The sequence below is a fragment of the Glycine soja genome, chromosome 18 (genome assembly GCF_004193775.1).
Source record: "Glycine soja cultivar W05 chromosome 18, ASM419377v2, whole genome shotgun sequence".
NCBI lineage: Eukaryota > Viridiplantae > Streptophyta > Magnoliopsida > Fabales > Fabaceae > Glycine > Glycine soja.
In genome coordinates, this window is record NC_041019.1 from 6523136 (window position 1) to 6542974 (window position 19839).

The 19839-nt window shown below is 33.5% G+C and overlaps 3 protein-coding genes across 3 annotated transcripts; 2 read left to right on the plus strand and 1 right to left on the minus strand.

Annotated features, from left to right (window-relative positions):
- Positions 1–249: 249 nt before the first annotated feature.
- Positions 250–2993, plus strand: LOC114394440 (ruvB-like 2). The gene is made up of 2 exons (XM_028356014.1): positions 250–1079; positions 2044–2993. The coding sequence occupies exons 1-2, from the start codon at positions 331–333 to the stop codon at positions 2690–2692; spliced, it is 1398 nt and encodes a 465-aa protein (XP_028211815.1). The 5' UTR covers positions 250–330; the 3' UTR covers positions 2693–2993.
- Positions 2994–7742: 4749 nt separating this feature from the next.
- Positions 7743–12674, plus strand: LOC114394406 (armadillo repeat-containing protein 8-like). Its single transcript, XM_028355976.1, has 8 exons — positions 7743–8192; positions 8931–9650; positions 10750–10845; positions 10931–11014; positions 11626–11860; positions 11944–12104; positions 12225–12503; positions 12585–12674. Exons 1-8 carry the CDS (start codon positions 7878–7880, stop codon positions 12642–12644), a joined length of 1950 nt encoding a protein of 649 aa, XP_028211777.1. The 5' UTR covers positions 7743–7877; the 3' UTR covers positions 12645–12674.
- Positions 12675–15605: 2931 nt separating this feature from the next.
- LOC114394770 (chaperonin-like RbcX protein 2, chloroplastic) lies at positions 15606–19569 on the minus strand. The gene is made up of 5 exons (XM_028356444.1): positions 18972–19569; positions 17793–17884; positions 17156–17213; positions 16054–16119; positions 15606–15948 (listed from the first exon to the last, which is right to left on the minus strand). The coding sequence occupies exons 1-5, from the start codon at positions 19293–19295 to the stop codon at positions 15826–15828; spliced, it is 663 nt and encodes a 220-aa protein (XP_028212245.1). The 5' UTR covers positions 19296–19569; the 3' UTR covers positions 15606–15825.
- Between the last annotated feature and the right edge of the window lie 270 nt (positions 19570–19839).

The following is a 19839-nucleotide window of genomic DNA, read 5'->3' on the forward strand; positions in this document are numbered from 1 at the left end:
AAGTTTTTATAATTTAAATGATAAATTGTGTTGTGTATAATAACATATGATTTTCAACTAATATGTTTAGTTTATAAATATTTATTAATATGTGAAATGTTTGTGTTTTCCTTGAATGTGAAATGTTGTATCTTATATTAATTTTAATTATTTTTTACTAAGTTTTATTTTAAAAAAATATAATTAAATGTATATAATTATATTTAATTTTGTATTCTACCTGTCGGAAGTGATCGAGTTACATGCTCAAGCAGTAACTTAACAGTCGTACAAGCACACTCCGAAGTCTAAACCCTCATCAAAACCCTAAACATCTTCGCCGTTTCTATCATGGCGGAGCTGAAACTCTCCGAGAGCCGCGACCTGACCCGCATTGAGCGCGTGGGCGCGCACTCCCACATCCGCGGCCTTGGCCTTGACTCCTCCCTGGAGCCACGCGCCGTCTCGGACGGCATGGTCGGCCAAACTGCCGCCCGCAAGGCCGCCGGCGTGATCCTCCAGATGATAAAAGATGGCAAGATCGCCGGCCGCGCGGTCCTCCTCGCTGGCCAGCCCGGCACCGGCAAGACCGCCATCGCCATGGGCATGGCCAAGTCCCTCGGCCTCGAAACCCCCTTCGCCATGATCGCTGCCAGCGAAATCTTCTCATTGGAAATGTCCAAAACCGAAGCCCTCACCCAGGCCTTCCGCAAGGCCATCGGCGTCCGCATCAAGGAAGAAGCCGAGGTCATTGAAGGGGAAGTGGTCGAGGTCCAGATCGACCGCCCTGCGGTGTCTGGCGCCGCTGCGAAGACCGGGAAGCTGACGCTCAAGACGACCGAGATGGAAACGGTTTACGACCTCGGCGCTAAGATGATCGAGGCGTTGGGGAAGGAGAAGGTGAGCAGCGGCGATGTTATTGCGATTGATAAGGCGTCCGGGAAGATTACGAAGCTTGGACGGTCGTTTTCGCGGTCGAGGGACTTCGACGCTATGGGGCCGCAGGTGAAGTTCGTGCAGTGTCCCGATGGAGAGTTACAGAAGAGGAAGGAGGTTGTGCATTGTGTTACTCTTCACGAGATTGATGTTATTAATAGCAGGTTGCTCTTCTCTCTCTGAATTTTGTGATTATTTCAGACCATCATGATTCGGTTATCTTTTTATTACTTATAGAAGTTACAGGGTTTGTTTGGAAAAAAAATATATGAAATGAGCTTAGCTTCAAGTACAAGTTCAAAATCAGATTTTGGAGAAGTTAATACGAGAAAGCTTCAACCAATTAGCTTATGCATAAGCTAATTTTAGCTTATGGAGAAGTTTATTAATTTTTTTTTCATACAAGTACTTAAGGAGAAGTTTATCTAAATAAAACCTATATAGTCTAGGTTTTATCCTGAACCTGGTCATTTTTAAAACCTTGATTGAGTAATTAATTATAATATAGGCAGTGGCTACATCATGGAACTGGGGAATTCATATAACTAGTAATTAAATAAAAATATTGCTGTGTGCTTATGACCTTGAATAGTGGATCCTCTATGCTAAAGCTGTTGTGTGTTTTTGATTCCCCATTTTGTATACTACTAGTGGAGGATCGGATTTCTCAAGAATAATATGGGGATTTACATTGATGCTTCTAATGTGCATGGTGTGGAAATGGAGTTGGAATTTAGACTTGTCAAGAGGGTAGATGGTCAGTTTTTTGTGTGGAGATCATTATGGTCCTTGTTAAAGCAAGTAGTGCACTATTCGCTTTATTCAGTTGATCGAGATTTTGTGTTTGTTGAATTTGGTATTGAAAACTTTAATACATGAGTGTTGTGTGCTTTGCAGTTAATGATTTGATGGTGGAGTGCCATTTTCCCCCCAATTTTTAATACATTCTGAACAGATATGAAACTTTTGATCAAGTTTTCCAACTTATCTGTATGGCATTTATTAGCAGTTTACCTCCTTTTTTGTAGAAGGATATATACTCTTAACTTGTTAATTAGGCTTATAAATTGCCTTACAGGTTGCATTTTAGTTCTTCCCATCATCTAATTCTGTTATGGTTGATTTCAGAACACAGGGATTTCTGGCTCTTTTCACTGGAGATACGGGTGAAATTCGTGCTGAAGTCAGAGAGCAAATTGACACCAAAGTGGCAGAGTGGAGAGAAGAAGGAAAGGCAGAGATCGTGCCTGGTGTCCTTTTCATTGATGAGGTGCACATGCTTGACATAGAGTGCTTTTCATTCCTCAATCGGGCGCTGGAGAATGATATGGCTCCCATATTAGTTGTTGCTACCAACAGAGGCATCACGACTATTAGAGGCACAAATTACAAATCCCCACATGGGATCCCCATTGATCTTCTGGATCGACTACTCATCATCTCTACTCAGCCTTACACGGAGGATGAGATTCGCATGATTCTGGATATCAGATGCCAAGAGGAAGACGTAGACATGAGTGAAGGTGCAAAGTGTTTGTTAACCAAAATAGGTGTAGAAACATCTTTGAGATATGCTATTCATCTAATCACAGCAGCTGCATTGGCATGCCAAAAGCAAAAGGGGAAGACAGTGGAGTTGGATGATATAAATCGGGTTTATAATCTGTTTTTGGATGTCAAAAGATCAACACAGTACCTAATGGAGTATCAAAGTCAGTACATGTTCAATGAAACAGGAGAAGCTGATGAAGATGAAGCCAATGCCATGGTCTCTTAGATTTACAATAATCAGTTAGAGAATTTGTAATTATCTGGTTAGTCTTTCTATAAGTTGCAGCATTTTGTTCCATGATCTGGTTGGTCAATGCGCTTCAAATTATGTTTGATATAGATCACCAGAAGTTTCCCGTGGTTGAACTGTGCACAGGAGTTTGCAACTTATATACTATGATTCATGAACATGAGAAGCTGTACCGAATTTCTGTTACTACTGAGCATTTACCCCCTTGTTTTTTTTTTTTGCTGTATCATGCATTGCACAATCATCAATAGAGTAGCTTTATCAGTAACTTATTAGACGTGGTTTGCTGTAGGCGGTCATATTATTGAGATGAAATTCTAATTTTGATTGAAAAATAATATGCAAAATATTTAAAAAATTGCATCTAAATTATGGTCACTGTCTTTGATAGAAAGGCTCTTCTTATCTTTGAAAATGTCTTGACATTTGTTAAATAACAGTTTTAATGCCTGTTAAAACCTGTGCTATCCTTTGAAGCATGTCATGCCCCAAAAATTTGTTGACTTGTGTGGGAATGCACGTATCGTTTTATAACTTGATGGGAATTTCAGGTCTTTGTGAATAAGGAGCAAGTAAAACGTAGTTTATAGTTATACTGTGATAACAACAATGAGTTCATACACAATTTGGTTTTAACTTAAAAGTGACAACCTGTGTTGTTTTCGTCTTCTAAAATATTTGCCTATACAAATTATTTTTTAAGGGGTGAAATTATTTACAACTTAAGTTGGTATGGTAAACTTGCTATTAAAGAATATATATATATATATATGCACGTTCAAAGAACAATATAGTTTACGCTGTTACTTTGAAGACTAAACTATATTTTGACTTTAAAACTAAATGGCTATCTTATTATTATAAACCTGTCCTCTTTATCTAATCTTGATTCGAATTAGTTATTATTATTGTATTTAAACCAGTAGTCTTAACAAAATATCATGGGTTAGTTAGTTTATGCAGTTTTTATGTTCTTATGTTTCGGCACCGGATGGAATGAAAAACACACCACAAGCACCTGAAATGAAATGATATATCATATTGCAAAGAAACTGAACAATTACGAAAATGTTGAAGTAAGCGTAAAGTGTCAGACGTAGTATGCTTTATGCGCAATTTGTTTTTTACCCTTTTATTTTGATTGGAAGCAAAGCCATTGCGTAATACTACTATCAAGAGTGGATTTTCGAAGCGTTTGATATATAGCCATAATGATTCTTTTTCTGAATAAAATTACAGTCTTAATGTGTTGGTAGGTATTATTTGCACTACAACTAGTTTTAGGCCACTTTTATTTTTTTAATATATTTTTGCAAATGCATGTACCACATTTGTGAGATTATCTTGTATATTTTAGCCATAAAGATTAATTAGTATATTGAGCTGATTTTGTTGTCTTCCTCTTGCTATGACACAATTGAAAATTCTAAATATCTTAATCATGATGTTATGATTCACTCTCACCTCGTTCACTAAATAAAGGGGAGTAAATTTGCGTTTTGTTAAAAGAAAAATAAACGGGCTTTTATATTTTACTTTTCTCTGTATTTGTTATAAGTTACATAAAGATGTTTTCTAGAGTGCTATATCATTGTTTAAATTATGAAATATCATAGGAATGTTTATTTTCTCTAAATTGTTTGTCGTTTTCTTTAATATAAGGCCGTATCTAAAAATTTATAATATCAACTTCAAGGGAGTTGTTTGTTATTACATCTTTTTCATCAGAATTGTACAAGAACATTTTCTTATAATTACGCAAGAACAGATTTGGGCAGTAATTAATATTTCGTCCTTTTTAAATGAATTCCATACTTTAATATGGAACGATGTTTATCAAGTTTTCTAATATTTCGTTTATATTACAAATGTATTAATGATTATTCAAAAATTTATTTAGGTATTATAAAATATAAATCTCAAAGCAAGTTTTAAGGATATGTTTTAAAATTGCTTATCAGAACTTGTGCTAGTATCACTTTTTAGTTTTGGAATAACTTGTTGATTTGTCGAAAATCTACCCAACGATGCTCGCAGTCTCCATCGAAAGGATGGAAAAACTAATGATTGACGTCAAAGTAATATTTTAAATTACACACACACATATATTGGATACTATTTTAAAAATAAAATATAATAAAATGATTTAATTATTATTTTTTTTCAATTTTTTTAAGGTTCAAGTAGATGTTTTAATTTTTTAAAATAATTTAATTAAGTTCTCTAATTTTTTTTAATATGATTCATTTAGTTACTCTTGTTTTGACAATAACAACTTAATTGAATCATTTTAAAAAATAAAAAACGACACTCATAATATAAAATTATTTTATTATATCATTTAGTTTGGTTCGAATAATTAGGTTATGATAAAAAAATATTAAGATTTTTAAAGTTTTTACCTCCTCCTATTTGCTATTCAATACAAAAAATTTATTTTATATTAATGCAAAATATAACAAAAATGCTTTTTAATGACTAGTTTTTTTATTGTATTTAATGTTTAGTATTTTTATAATTATCATTGCACATACAACGGTCTAACTTCTTTCAAATATATATGAGCACCAAATCGATTGTTTTTTGTCTAGGTATATTTGTCACCCAATATCTAAGTCTATAAAGCAAATTGAGATATAACCCTAGAGAAATGAAGGGCATGGGAAAGATGAAAAGATCCATCAACTACTTCATCACATGGGTGAAGGATCTAATTATCCCCCATGATCAAATTGTCCTTGGACATTAGCATTAAAATTTAACAAATGATCCAAAAGGAACTCATGTGTAGATGGTGTTGACAAGGTTTAAATTGTCAAGCAAGTCCAAGCAATATTGATCTTCTATATAGATAACATAATACACTAGTGCACGGAATACACCAAGCATAAATTAATGTCTAATTAATCTACACGAGAACACTTATATTCTTCCTAAGTTGCCTCTAGCTTCTTGAATAAATAAAGGCTTGTACCTAAGTGAGTCCCAAAACTCGTCCTATTTGAGAAAAATGACAATGTTTCAAATACCATAAAAATGGAGGGATGATGACTCTTAATGATACAATAAAATGTCTTTTAGTTGAATGACGAATAGCTTCATTCTCAAATATTCTAAGAGATAATGATAATCATGAAACATATTCATAGTAATATTCTAGGAGAGAGAATGAGGCAAGGCCTATATTGAGAAGTGCAAGGAATATTTGGAGCAGGTTCCAAGCTTGAATCAAGTTGTTGTTCTTTGTGTGTGTTAAGGACAACTTCCATGTCATTAACATCAAGGGTGAGAGTGTAACAACTTTGGGTTACTGGGATAATGTTAAGGCATGTGGGCTGTCTAGAAGGTAGGGTATTGAAGGTGTTTTTGGCTAAAGGTTGTTTATGAACAATCTTAGGTTTTGCAACTGTGTTTTTAAAGAGTTGCAAGGCTAGGTCATCAAACTCCTTGCATGGGCGATTGTTTTTTTCTAAGAAATCTAGCTAGGTTGATTTTGTAGGTTAGAGGTAGTAGGAATTATTGGTGCAAACCCTTAAAAAATTGAAGGCACGACCTGATTGTGATCATTGGCATTAAAGCCAACAACTTTCTTTCTCGTAATAAAATCCTAGATTAATTTGGCTTCAGTTAGCTGGGCTTCCTTTGCATTTATTGGATACTTAACCTTGTGTTTAACAACGAGCCATTTTCCATGCAAAGGCTAGTCGTCAATTTTTGTTGCACTCTCATTTGTAACGTTTGTAACCATCTCCTTTGATTATGGTCTTACATTACATGAACTTGTTGCTACTTCCATCATGCTAAAGTTAGGAATATTTGCAACCACGTTAGGATCATGGCTTGTGGCATTAATCTCAATCATACAAATCTCTAGACAAATGGCCATAGCATCCACATGTTGAACAAATCCAATGTGACCTTCATACTTTATGTGATACCAAAAGCCTTTTGAGCTGAACTCTATCAACAGGATTAGTCAAATCAATTTTGATAGAAAGCACCGGCCAACCAATCCATACATGAATCTTTGGTATACTTTGATAAGCTTCCCTAAAGATGTAGTAAGGGTAAGCAAAATAATTTCATCTATATTATTAGCAAAGGAAATATTTCTTTTGGGGTCCACATATTTTAAATAATTATATCCTTTTTTTATTTTTAAACTTTTACTACTCTCTTTTAATAATTACTCATTATTCTCATGTTGTTAGTTATATTTTATTAGTTTTATTTTTTAACTTCTAATTTTTTTCCTTTCCTTTTATTTTTATTTAAAATATGTAAAGGGGTATAAAGTGTATCTCTCTCCCCCTAATCATAATAAAAAAGATACAATCTTAGGTCTAAGTGATGTCAAAACTTGAAATGAGTTTCCATATTTTGGTGAACTTGTCTCTTATAACATGAAATTCAATATTCTTTCTTAGCAACTTAAAAATCAAAGCATCATGTCAAGGTGCATATAAGCTATTAAAAAATGAGTTTACAATGGAACCATAGGTTTAAGAGGATTGTCATCTTCATATTCAATTTGAATTGGATTTTATTCTAACAAATCAATCTTTAGACGTTTAAGGTTAAAAACTTTGTTGCATAATTTTTTTTTTAATTTTGATCGTCCAAAGATACTAGAGCTGAACTATTAATCAAACTTGTAGAAAAAGTAAAATCTTTGAACTAAGCCTAATGCATCCATCTCTCCTTTTAATTAATTTGAATTGTGTAATGGAGGGATGCTCTAGACATTTTCATGATCATCATTAGGGAGAAAAGGGAAAAAAAAAAAAAGAGGCCATAAATTCAAATATTTCTCCCTAGTATTTTTAACAAAATTAATAAATTAATATTTATTGATTCCAATAAATCATCATCAATTGAGTATATTAGAGAATGTAATCTTAATATTTCTCGTAATAAAAATATAAAATGAACCTCACACCCTGAAAGTGACCATATATTATACTAATATATTAAAATAATAAAAATATATACTATTATATAACACAAAAAACAAAATTAGAAAATTAGAAAATAAAAAAATAAAAAAACTCTTTTCTGGCTCCTTTCTCTTCTCTCTTCCATCGTTTCGTAAGTTAACATCTCCTCCACCTTGCACGAGCTTCCGCCACCGTCATCGCCGTCGTTGACAATCTCCGCCGCCATGCCTACACCGTCCGCATCCTCCGATCCAATCCTTGACCGCCTCGCCTCGTCCGATTGCGCGGTGAAATTCAAAGCCATCCGCGAGGTGAAGAACCACATCATCGGAAACCGAACGAAGAAGCACTCCTACATCAAGCTTGGGGCCGTCCCCGTCGTCGCCGCCGCACTCGCCGACTCCGACCCCAACCTCATTGTCCAATCCGCCGCCGCGCTCGGCAGCTTCGCCTGTGGCGTCGACGACGGCGTCCGCGCCGTCCTCGACGCCGGAGCTTTTCCTCGTTTGATCGGGCTCCTCTCCGCTCATGACGAGAAGGTGAATTCAAATGTTCAATTGTTTGCAACAGTTTTTTTATAACTTTTTTAATGTTTGGTTTGTCGGAAAATTGACCCATGCTGTGATCAGTGCTATTGGTTTAAGTTTTAGAAAGAAAATGAAACGTGGATTGTTTGATTCATGATTTGTTTGGTATTTTCTTCTTCGTAATCCAATGAAACTGAAAATTATAACTCTTAACTGTTACGATTATTTTTCGTTTCAAAATAGGTAATCTCTCTGCCACGTGCTTTTTTGGAATTCAATTACCTTTTCTGGAGTTTAGTTATGGTTTTGGTAATATGATTTATGCTTCCCTGTTCTTGTTCGATGCTATAAATGTTGGACTATTTTTATGTATTTATTTTTCCTCCTACTGATTTGTGAAAAAGGATGTAGTCTTGGAATTATTCGATGTTTTTGTTTAGTAATGAGTTATTGATGTATTCTATCTTGTCTGTGGTTAGAATGCTTATTGGTGTTTGGTATACTTGTTACTCGTGTGGTCATGCCACGGAGAAGAATTTTTACATTTTCTCAGTGATTGAGACTTGGGATTAGGGAAATGTGGCGTGGTAATGGAAGCAAAAACTGAAGCAGTAGAGTAATGGCAGTACTTTGTTGGAAAGATGTAAATAGGAAATGTTGACTTCATTAGTTCGTTATTTATTATTTTTCTCTTTTTTAATGCTATTTTCATTTGGAATGTTATTTAATTGCCTGTTCTCTCGTTATCAGGTTGTGGATGCTGCTGCTCGTTCTTTACGAATGATTTATCAATCAATGCTAGCTCCAAAGTATGATTTTTTTCAAGAGGAAAACATGCAATTTCTTCTTTCATTATTGAAAAGTGAGAATGAAAATCTTACTGGGCTAGGTGCTGGCATTGTTATTCATTCTTGCAAGACAATTGGCGAACAAAACATATTATGCCATGCTGGTGTTTTAGAGAAACTTACTAGCCTTCTTGAAGGTTCTCTAAGTCAGCGAGATGCTAGTCTAGAGTCCTTAGCTGCAATTATTAGAGATAACCCAGTGTCTGTCTCTGAATTTGTGGAACTTCATAGTGGAAGAGCTTTACATTCTGTAACAGAATTAACTAAAGACAGATATCCTCGAACAAGGTTACTAGCCTGCTTGTGCTTGATTTCTGTGAAGAATTCTTCGACATGCTACCTCCAAGACGTAGGAATCAAAACCAAATTGGTATACATTTTGCTTGAGCTCCTCGATGATTCTGGTCAAGTTGGAGATGAAGCTTCTTTTGCTTTCTCAAGATTAATTGCAGAGAAGGAAGATTTGCAGAAGTTAGCATTTGAGGCAAATGCTATTAATAAGTTCAACTGTCTCTTGCAAAAGCGTCCTGTACATCCTAAACGACTTGAAGGGGTATTTCTGGCCTTGGCTGATCTTTGCTCAAAATTGGAGTGCTGCAGGTCTAGTTTTCTTTCATTGCAGGTCTGTTGCTTGTGTCCATGTTTTTGTTTTACGAACACATGCATGGTTATCTTTGCTGCAAAATTGAGACATGAAACTTATAATGAAAAAGCTTCACTCAGCCATTTTTATAGTCATTCATTATGTTTAGAGTTGTGTGTTCATTATGTTTAGAGTTGTGGGTTCTTAACTTCTTACCATTTTTATAACACTATAGGTGAGGGTGCATGAAAGGATGTAAGGTAACTAGAGGTGTATGGTTGGAGAAATGTAATAGATAATGGGGGCTGGATGCAAATTAAGAATCCTGAAAGTAATAGGCTTGCCAGTAACCTTTTCCATATTTTTTTCCTGCTCTCCTTTTCTTGTGGCATCTTTTCATTTTGGAGTATTTGTGTTTGCATGCAGTTTCTTGCATGTCTTTATGTATTGCATTTGTTTTCTAGAACAATATTAGTTTAACTGAAATAATTTTTAATTTATTTAGCTCATATTATTTTCTTACTAGAAACAACATTTGCTCAGGCTGTGTATGGGATTTTACATGTAAATATACTTTTGCTGATATATTCAGATGTAAAAGTATTTCAGCAGAAACAACTTATTAGGGATATCATTTTTATTTTATGAACCATTAAGTTGATTGATTACCTTGCAAGTGGCAACTCAATTACTAATTGTTATGTTGTATCCCAAAGTCTGCCATACAACAACAACAACAACAAAGCCTTGTCCCACTAGGTGAATCCCAAAGTCTGGCATAAATATTGAAATTTTAGCACCCCTATAAATGGACTGTTGACAAAGTGTCATGGTGCTCGCTTTAATTATTTATAGGTGTTAATGAATTTGGACATTTATTGTTGTTGACATAATGTTCTATACCACTCCATGTTCCCATTTATGAACATGCTTGAATCAGTGCTAAGCCGTATTTCTTCCTGATAGATGACCAGAGCCAATTCTGGTGTTTCTTCTCAATCTCAAAATGAATGAAGTTATAATAAGGCTTGCACCAATAAACTATGTATGGATAAAGTTATAATAAGACTTGCACCAATAAAATATGTTTTCAGATCCCAAGTTCACTTTCAACTTCTAATACATTTTTGTGTTACAGGTCTTAAACCTAGTAGTTGATGCCTTAACTCATGAGGATGCCAGTGTACGCACTGCAGCTTGCATTTGCTTAAGAAGTGTCTCTCGCTCAATCAAGGTCTGTTAAATGAGATGACATCTGACACTTGAAGTGTTTTATGCTATTGTTATGTAAAATTTAATTCTCATAAAACTCTGTTCAGAATTTGAGTGCAGGTCGTTTTATGAATGAAAGGGTTGTTTTTCCTCTGGTTCAGCTTCTCTCTGATCTTTCTACTTCTGTCCAGGTATTTCAATTGCATCTATAATTTTTAATTTTCTGATTATGTTACATTGAATAATTTCTAGGTTTGGAAAAGGAACATGCCTATCATACTAAAGAGTGGGCTTCTAAACTTTAGAAATTGAGGGGTACATAGAAAAAAAAATTTGAATTATCTGTTCCTTCCATAAATTTATGTGACTATGTGTATACCATTGTGATGATAACTCTGATGCTATTCTGTATTGATCTAAATTTGAAATATTTATGTTGTCCCTTAAACATAAAAAAGGGCTGTGTTACAAGAAGCACTGCTTATTAAATGAGGTTATCTCAAAGGGATATGTTATCCTATTGTTGATCACTATTATAAGCTTACCTGTTATTTCACCCATATTGTATGTTGCACTTGAAGGATATGAGGTTATCACAAGGGCAATAGTATATGTTATCATATTATTAATCATAATTTGAAGCTTGCCTTTAATTAGACTCAAGTCATAAATCATAATGACCTCTTCTACCTAAGACTTTATGTTGGGAAAATATTATATTGATTAATTGTAATTAAACAGATGTGGCCTCATAAATTTTCTTGAAGTTTGGTAAGGCAGACCTTTCTGTTTTATCTTCCAGGTTGCAGCCCTTGGTGCCATCAGCAATATAGTGGTTGACTTTATGCCACATAAATCAACATTCATACAATGTGGGGGCATTAAAGAGCTTGTGCAATTGACGAAGTCGATGGATTCATCTTTAAGGCTTAATGCTGTATGGGCCTTGAGGAACATGGTATTCCTGGCAGATAAGATATGCAAGGAAGGAATTTTCGTGGAGTTAACAGCATCTTCAATGGCTAGCCTTATCTGTGGTATTTATTGGCACTTTGGATTTTTTCTATTCTGTTAGTACCCATTTCCAAAAAAGTTGCCCTTGATTGTGTATACTTTGCAGATCCTGAGCCTTCTGTTCAAGAACAAGCTCTGGCCCTTGTTCGCAATTTTGTTGATGGATGTGTGTACTCAGTTGAACATGCTTTTGCTGAAGATGGTATCATACTAGATGCTGTTGGAAGACAATTACAAAAATCTTCAAAAATTGAAATTGGGATACAGGTTGGAGTTAAGTTTTGAAATTAATTATTTTTGTATAGAATGATGATATAGAACTCCACACTCTAAAAATCATTCTGAGTTGTTTATTTATTATGTCTTTTGGTTTTATTTTCCATGCAGGGGATGTATGTTCTCAACAATATTGCTAGTGGCAATGAGTTTCATAAGGAAGCAGTAATGCAGCTACTATTCCCTCAAGATGAGAATGGGTCTCACTCTTTCTTTGAGCAGTTTTTGCAGAGTCATGACAGTCGCTTACGCACAGCTGCAGTTTGGGTCATAGTAAACCTCACTTTTCCAGCTAGTCCTGGTGCATTTGGTCGGATTGTAAATCTGCGTAGTTTTGGCATTGTTTCTCGAATAAAGAAGATGTCCAATGATTCTTGCATGGATGTGAAGGTCCTTTAATCTTCATCCTTAATCTTTTATGTTCTGTACTATTAAGTAGTTTGTTTTGTAAATGTTCTTCTATTGATGCAGCTTCGTGCAAGACTTGCACTTGGGCAGATTCTTACTTTTGGTGATAGTCAAATGCAATAAAATTCTCTGTTCCAAGTCCTTTGGCTACAGACAAAGTCTCAAGATAGGGGATATTGATAGAATTTATTTCTCGTGTTCACTCTTTGTATACAATGTGTCTCCTGCCTTCTGCATCAGCTTTCAATATGGTATGTTTCAACAGATGTTCTTCAATGTTTTTTTCCCTTTCACCTAGCATTGTTTGCCATACCCGGTACTAGTTTACCAATATTATGTGTTTCTCCTGAAGTTTCTTGACTAAAGGGTATTGCTGTTCTAATGTATCAAATTGCTGTTCTTTTGGTTTTGTTTGCAGGTGTATCAATTTGCTTTAGTTTATCTTTGAGTAAACTCCTAAGTTTGCGCATAGCGAAGAGTCTCTGGGCAATGGGGTACGAAGTGAAACTCCTAAGTTTGTCTTCCATAGATTCCGGTGTGACCTCATAAGCCCTCCGAAGATTTTTGTCAATATATTCCCTCAAAAGATCTTAAAATGTCACCACATGACCAATGGTGATACAAAAAAGACAAATTTGGTTACTGTTTTAGATTTTTGAATAGATTATTTCGGTGACAAAAATCTTTAGAGGACTTATGTGGTAACACATTAGTCTTTTGAGAACCAATGTAGGGGTTTACTCTTCTTTTAACCTGTCAGAGCAGTGTGAGAGCATTTTGGTTCTGTAAGCATTCTTGACCAGGTTATGTTACCCTCAAAATCTCATTTTTCTTACTCTTGTGTACAATATGTATTAATTTTTGTAAATCAGATGATCATAGACTCAGTAGATTTACAGGCTTTAGTGTTGTAAGATATGAGTAGTAAATGTCAATTTTAGAACTGAGTTTCAATTTAATTCTGGCATTGATGCGTGCCTTCTAATTTTCATTTTTTTTATTCTAGTTTATGAATTACTTGATCTACGGTTAGTAAAGCTCGTAGCTCACTTAGTTTCGACAATGTTTCTCATGAATGTTATATGCCAATACTTTGTATAAGAACAATTTCTTAAGGAAGCTTAGTCTTATTTTCAAAGTATTTCCTCAATTTAGAAAGAAAAGTTCATAAATATTTATCGGGGGATGACCATGACAATGATGGTGATCATGGAGGTAGTGGCTATATTTGGTGAGGGTGCAGGGACAAGTCATGAATGGTATGCTTTCTTTTTATTATTATTTTTTACTTTTTGCATTCTGTTCTTGAATTTGGAAAAGAGGGGCCCCACCCCACCCACTCCAATCCCTCAGAACGTTTTTACGTCTCAAAGGGCTTGAAAATATTTCGCAATTATGTTGTGTTGAGCATATTCTGTTCAGCTGCAAGCACATGACATGTACAGATTGTACATAACAAATTGGCCATTGAACTGAGAATGAAGCCTCATTTCAGCCATTGCCAAAAAGGCAGAATAAGCTACTTTTTGTTCATTCATCATTTTCTTCCGTCGTATTGGTTTTGTCCCAATAGCAGACATACTGATAGGATAGGACTGTTTTTTATTTTTTATTTTCAAATAGCATATTGATAGGACTGTTAATACCCAAATTTTGCTTCCTGGAATTGTTGTCGATGTAAAATGGGTTGTATTTTGAGTTTCTTTTTCGTTCTTTTTTTCTTTTTTGATTGCTTGAGTTTCTTTTTATGATGGAAGTTTGTGCTCAATCCATTGAAACGGACTGAATTGAAAAAAATAAAAAAAAAACATTTAGACGGGAAAATAAATTACAATGGAGTACAAAAATGATACCCTCTCATTTTCCATAAGTTACAAATAATTACTATGATATATTGGTTTTTTGGTCCATCAGTGATGGAATGTTTGACGCCACCATTTATGGCCATGTCGGTTACTTGGTTTGGATTGGGTTGTCATGGAAAAAGCAAATTCAATTTTGCATTGAGTATTTATACTTTTTTTATATATAAAAAAATCGTGCATAGTTTCATCTGAGAAACTTTAAAAATTTAGTCAACAATTGACGCTGAGTATGGGTAGGATTCAATTTTAGGACCTTGATTAAATTAATCTGTGGCAGTGTTTTCCTGGCTGAAATGGCTGGCGCAAATCGATATCCTAATTTTTTTTAGCATATATTGAGCGAAAATACTAGTTCTGATTGTCATACTAATTTTGAGGTTGCAGTAACTCCCCAAAAATCCATTTCAGAAAGAAATATTTAAAAAGGTAATGATATACAACTATACATACAAACCATGGCTACTTTATTGGCATATATAGGAAATTGAATCGATAGGGAAACATGAAATCTGTTATATTTCTTCTTTTTTCGTGGCATGTAATTTTAAAAACATGAACTGAATTTTTGAATTACAAAAATTATACATAAAGTTAAAATCTACTAATATGTACTTATAAATAATTTTATTCATAAAAATTTAAATTATTTAATTAACAAAATATATATTTAAGGACTAATTTTACCAACTATATGTATATTTAGCATAAAAAATAATTAGATGATGTATTTTTATCCATAGAAAAGAAATTATATGTGGAATCACATGTGCATGCCATTGTATTGTTGTGATCACATGTTATTTAATAAAATATTTAAAATTAAATAAATAAAAATGATATTTAGTTTTTGAAATGAAAAATAATTTAATATAAATTAAAGTATATAAAGTAATAATTATTTTAAAATAAATAGTATATATCAATAGATGAAATTTATATTAAAAAAAAGTATTTGAAAATATCTTCTATGTCATTAAGTATTTTATTAATTAGTTCCGTCATTAATTTTATCAAACGCTTCAAATTAAACCAGTTAACTTATCCACTATCAACTTCAGCTGCTAATTTTTACCAAACATTTCCTTAATTAAGTAAAACAATCTTACAAGTCAATCAAATGTTACAAGTTAATTGAAATCACCTTTAATACACTAAGCCACTATCCCTTATGATATGTAAGATCACTTTCAAAGAATTCGGAAGCTGACATGGCTTATGATTGGCCTAAAATTCATCTGAAACTAGCGATATATAATGGATTGTGTATTTAACAAGGTACAAATATATACATAATTTACATAACGTAAAACTGAGAATCCTATCAAAGGAAAATGACACAAATGACAATTTTGGAAACAAAACAGATTGATATTGAAACAAAAAATATACCTAGACTAGGAAGAGGTTGAAGACAGAAAGTAAAAATTTGAGATGAATTATCAGCCAATCTTTTCTGTGTTTGTGTCATCTGAGGGCCATATTACTGTCTCCATGAGCCGTTCCCTCATTAACTCCAAGTTTTCATCAGATATTTCTTGATATATCTCAGCATGATTACATTTCTGCACAAAATGATAGAAATGAAGAATGGTTATAAACATAAGACATCTTCACAAAAGATTTTGCATGCTTAGGATATCTGAGAGAGAGTTATTGAATTCTATTACCTTGACCCATTTTCCATAAAGGTGAAGCCGAGTTACCATCACTCTTTCAGCAAGCTCTTGTTGCTCCTATCAAATGGGAAGATATATGACATCATTGGCAATGCCATGATGTAACACGTTATGAAAATTACATCAAGTAAATCATATTTTCATATGAAATTTGAAAATGATCAATTATGTGAATAAAATTGGGTGTAATTGTGTAACGGTGTTAAATTTAGTCATGAAAGTCAGAGGAATGAATGGGGATATAGCAAGACTGAATAGCATATTATAGTATGCTTTGAGTAATTGGTAAGAAATTATTCCCTGCATTTATATGACTGAATTGTTTTCAGCATTGAGAAAAGACCATAACATGCTTATAATTAAGGATGGATTTTTTTTCAAATCAGTGTGTTGAAAAAACATTGTGTCGCAGTTTGACAGTCCTTAACATTTGTCATAAGAAGAAAATAAACAGAAGTAGCTTGTCATAACAACACTTGAGCTTCATATGTTAAAATAATAAATAATAAAAGCAATTTTTCAACACAAATTGTTGGAAATTCCACATTAGCAATATGGCTAAAATAGTATTAGAAGTAAGGAGCATCCTTCATCCTATGAACTAGATTTTGGTTTTTTTTTTTTTGGTCTGCCAAATAGAACAAATATATTATAAAAGGGGTACCACTGGTACCAAGATACAAATCACTGAATTCTACTAGGACAAGACTGATTTTATTAAGTTCATACTTGAAAAGGGGAATGATGGACAGCCTCTCTGATAGAAGGAAGGGGTATAAGTATAACCGATCAAAACTAATAAATAAGCCCTTCAGTTTATTTATATTTCTTAATAAATGATTCACTATAAAAATAATTATTTTAGGGAATATGTCAGAGTTAATTACTCCTTTTTTTTTTGTAAAAAGGAAGAAACAGAAATTTACAGATGGATAGAAGATCAATGTATATGTCAAGTATAAATGTATTAAATAGAAAAGGCACTTGAAATTTTGAGTATAGTAATTTGTTTACAGAAGCAAGAATAACATGCTTTATGTGTTTACTGAAAATTTTCAACAAATGAAATAACTAACTAGGACAAAAAGACTACCTTCCCAAGGGATCGAATAAAACGTTTCCCATCTGCTGGTTTGTTTGAAGCAACAAAACTGCCAACAAAGAAAAACACAACAAACAATTATCTAAATAATTATGAAATAGATATTGAATCACCATATTCTAGTTTAGTAATCATACTGAACTATTTAAATTGCTCAAATTTCCTCAACAATCGCTAATTACTGGCAAGTTTAGAGAGAGAAAAAAATATTCAATGAGTTCAAGTTATATACGTAACAGATTCAGGGTGCATTTGGTTTGGTTTTTGTTTTCAGTTGACATTTTTAACTAATAATTGAAAAAAGTCACATTGTTTTATTCATTTTTTTATCAGTACTTTGTTTTATTCTATTTCATATTGTCAAGAATTTCCAAAGGAAATAAAGAAAAAAACAAAATATTGTTTTCACCACTTGGTTCATTACATCAAGTAAAAATAAGGTGATTTTGGGTAATTAACTAATTATAATTAATAAATGAAAACATACTAACTAAAAATGAAAACAAAACCAAATGCACTCTAAACCTGAGACTTCATAGAAAACATCATTTCAAACTAAAATAACTACAAGGGGCATATAATTTTTTGTTGAAACATTCTTCCTGTATTTAATAGAGACTTAACTTACTTATAGAACCACGTGTATTTAGGTGGATTCATCTCATACAACTGATGAAGAACAGTCCTCACAGCCTTGTATGTGAAATAGTTGAGCATTTGCTGTTTCCAAAGATGAGATCAGTTAGATTTGCATACAAAACTTAGTGCATTAGTATCATAGAGACAGATTGGTGACGATTAGAGGCAGATATGTCAAAAAAATTCATATTCACATTCAATATAAAAGACTCATAATGAGTGAAAATGATCCTCCTCTTATTTAGGAATGCAAGCTGGTTTTGTAATTTGTAGTGTTGTACTATTTGCATGAGTTCATTTATTGACTAGCTAGTTCGAAAATTATTGTAGCGAATGTCAACATTACCGATAATATTTAAAAGGAAACAGCTCTTATCTTTGTAACGGAGAGAATTTCAAAGCAGCATTTTTGAGAAAAATAAGCATATGCATGTTAAGATTGAAACTGAAGAAAAACGGAAGGATACTGCCACATTTCTCACATACAATTTGAAATCTTTATTATTATATATCTATGCTACTCTTTCAGGTACCTCTTGTTCCTTCTTAACATATTTCATAATGAGCTAAAAAATGTTGCATGATTCCATATGATGTAAGCAAGAAAAGGAAAGGGACTCATGATAAAATTGTGTAGAGGGTAAATAATTTTAGAGCTTCCAAGGACTCCTATTGCAAGCTATAACTTACAATAATCTAACAAATGGCATCTTTTCCATAGTGATACAATCTTCAAAAGCTCTGCTTAAATGTCTTAGAAATTAGAATTAGAATATGTTACAAAGCACAGACTCCTAAAAAAGAGTACAACAAAGCAAATGCTAAGAATAAAACTATAACCAAATAAAAAAGGTGTTATTAAGGCTATGTTTGATTTTCATTGGGAGATCTCCAACGTCCATTCAAAAAGTAAAACTAAAAAATGTCTCTTAGTGTGATTTTCAGTTAAATCCGATTGTAAACTGAGCTTTGTCTCAATTTTTTCTTAAAACATTGAAATGAAAGAAAAAGAAGGGTTACTTAGCAATCTCAGTTTGTAAAATGAATTCATTCTAACCTAAGTTTACAAACTTTAATCAAAACATGCACTAAAACATCGGATCTAAGTCTTTTTGCTATTTATTTTTATAATCACAACTTTTCAACCACAAGATATTAAACACGTTACCGCTTTAACATCTTCAAAAGTGTCCTCATATTGTCCTCCAAGTTCATTAACAATGGTCACTCTCCTATCCTTGCGCTGCCTCTTGCAACTTTTGCTAACAAAGAGCCTCCACTCTCTTCCAGGATCAACAAATGAACTGCTCAACTTCATGGTCCCACCACCATGCTTCACCAAATTATGCTTCCTTCCCATCAAATTCTTGCACAAAACATCTCCACCACTCTTGAGATTAACACTAGTTGTTGGGAGAGCATCAACACACAAACAAGGGCCAGTGTGAGAGTCCATCACTGATGAGCCCACAACAGATAGAGCACCCACCATTCTCTCACTCACAAACCCAACCTCAACAAAACAACACAAAAAAACTCTCCGAAACACACAACTAAGGTTGAAAATTGCCTCAAGAGACAATGGAACTTTATATTAAGTAGAGAGATACCCTTTAACACAAACAACACCAAGGGAGGAATAGCAATAGAGGGTGTCCAAAAAGATTGGAAATTGAAGAAGCAGTTGTGGTCAAAGACGCATGCAGTGTTTGTGGGAAGGTTGAACAAGAGAAAGAGGAGGAGGCTTTTGGGTGCAAGGAAAAGTAAACTAGGAACTATAGAGGGTCAGATTTTTGAAGGGTGTGAGTGAATCTTAACCTTACAATTTTTTGAGGTTCAAATTTGTCCAACAGAAAAAAGAAAAAAGTGAAGGATTCTACTTGACAATGGAATCTTTTTGGATTTTCACACACACGTTTTGGAATTATTTTAGATAAAATTGAGTCTAAACTCTAAAAGTAACATGATTTATCTTTGATTTTCTTTTTAAAAGTAAATTAGTAATAAATTTCAATATAAGATGATCAAATTTTGTG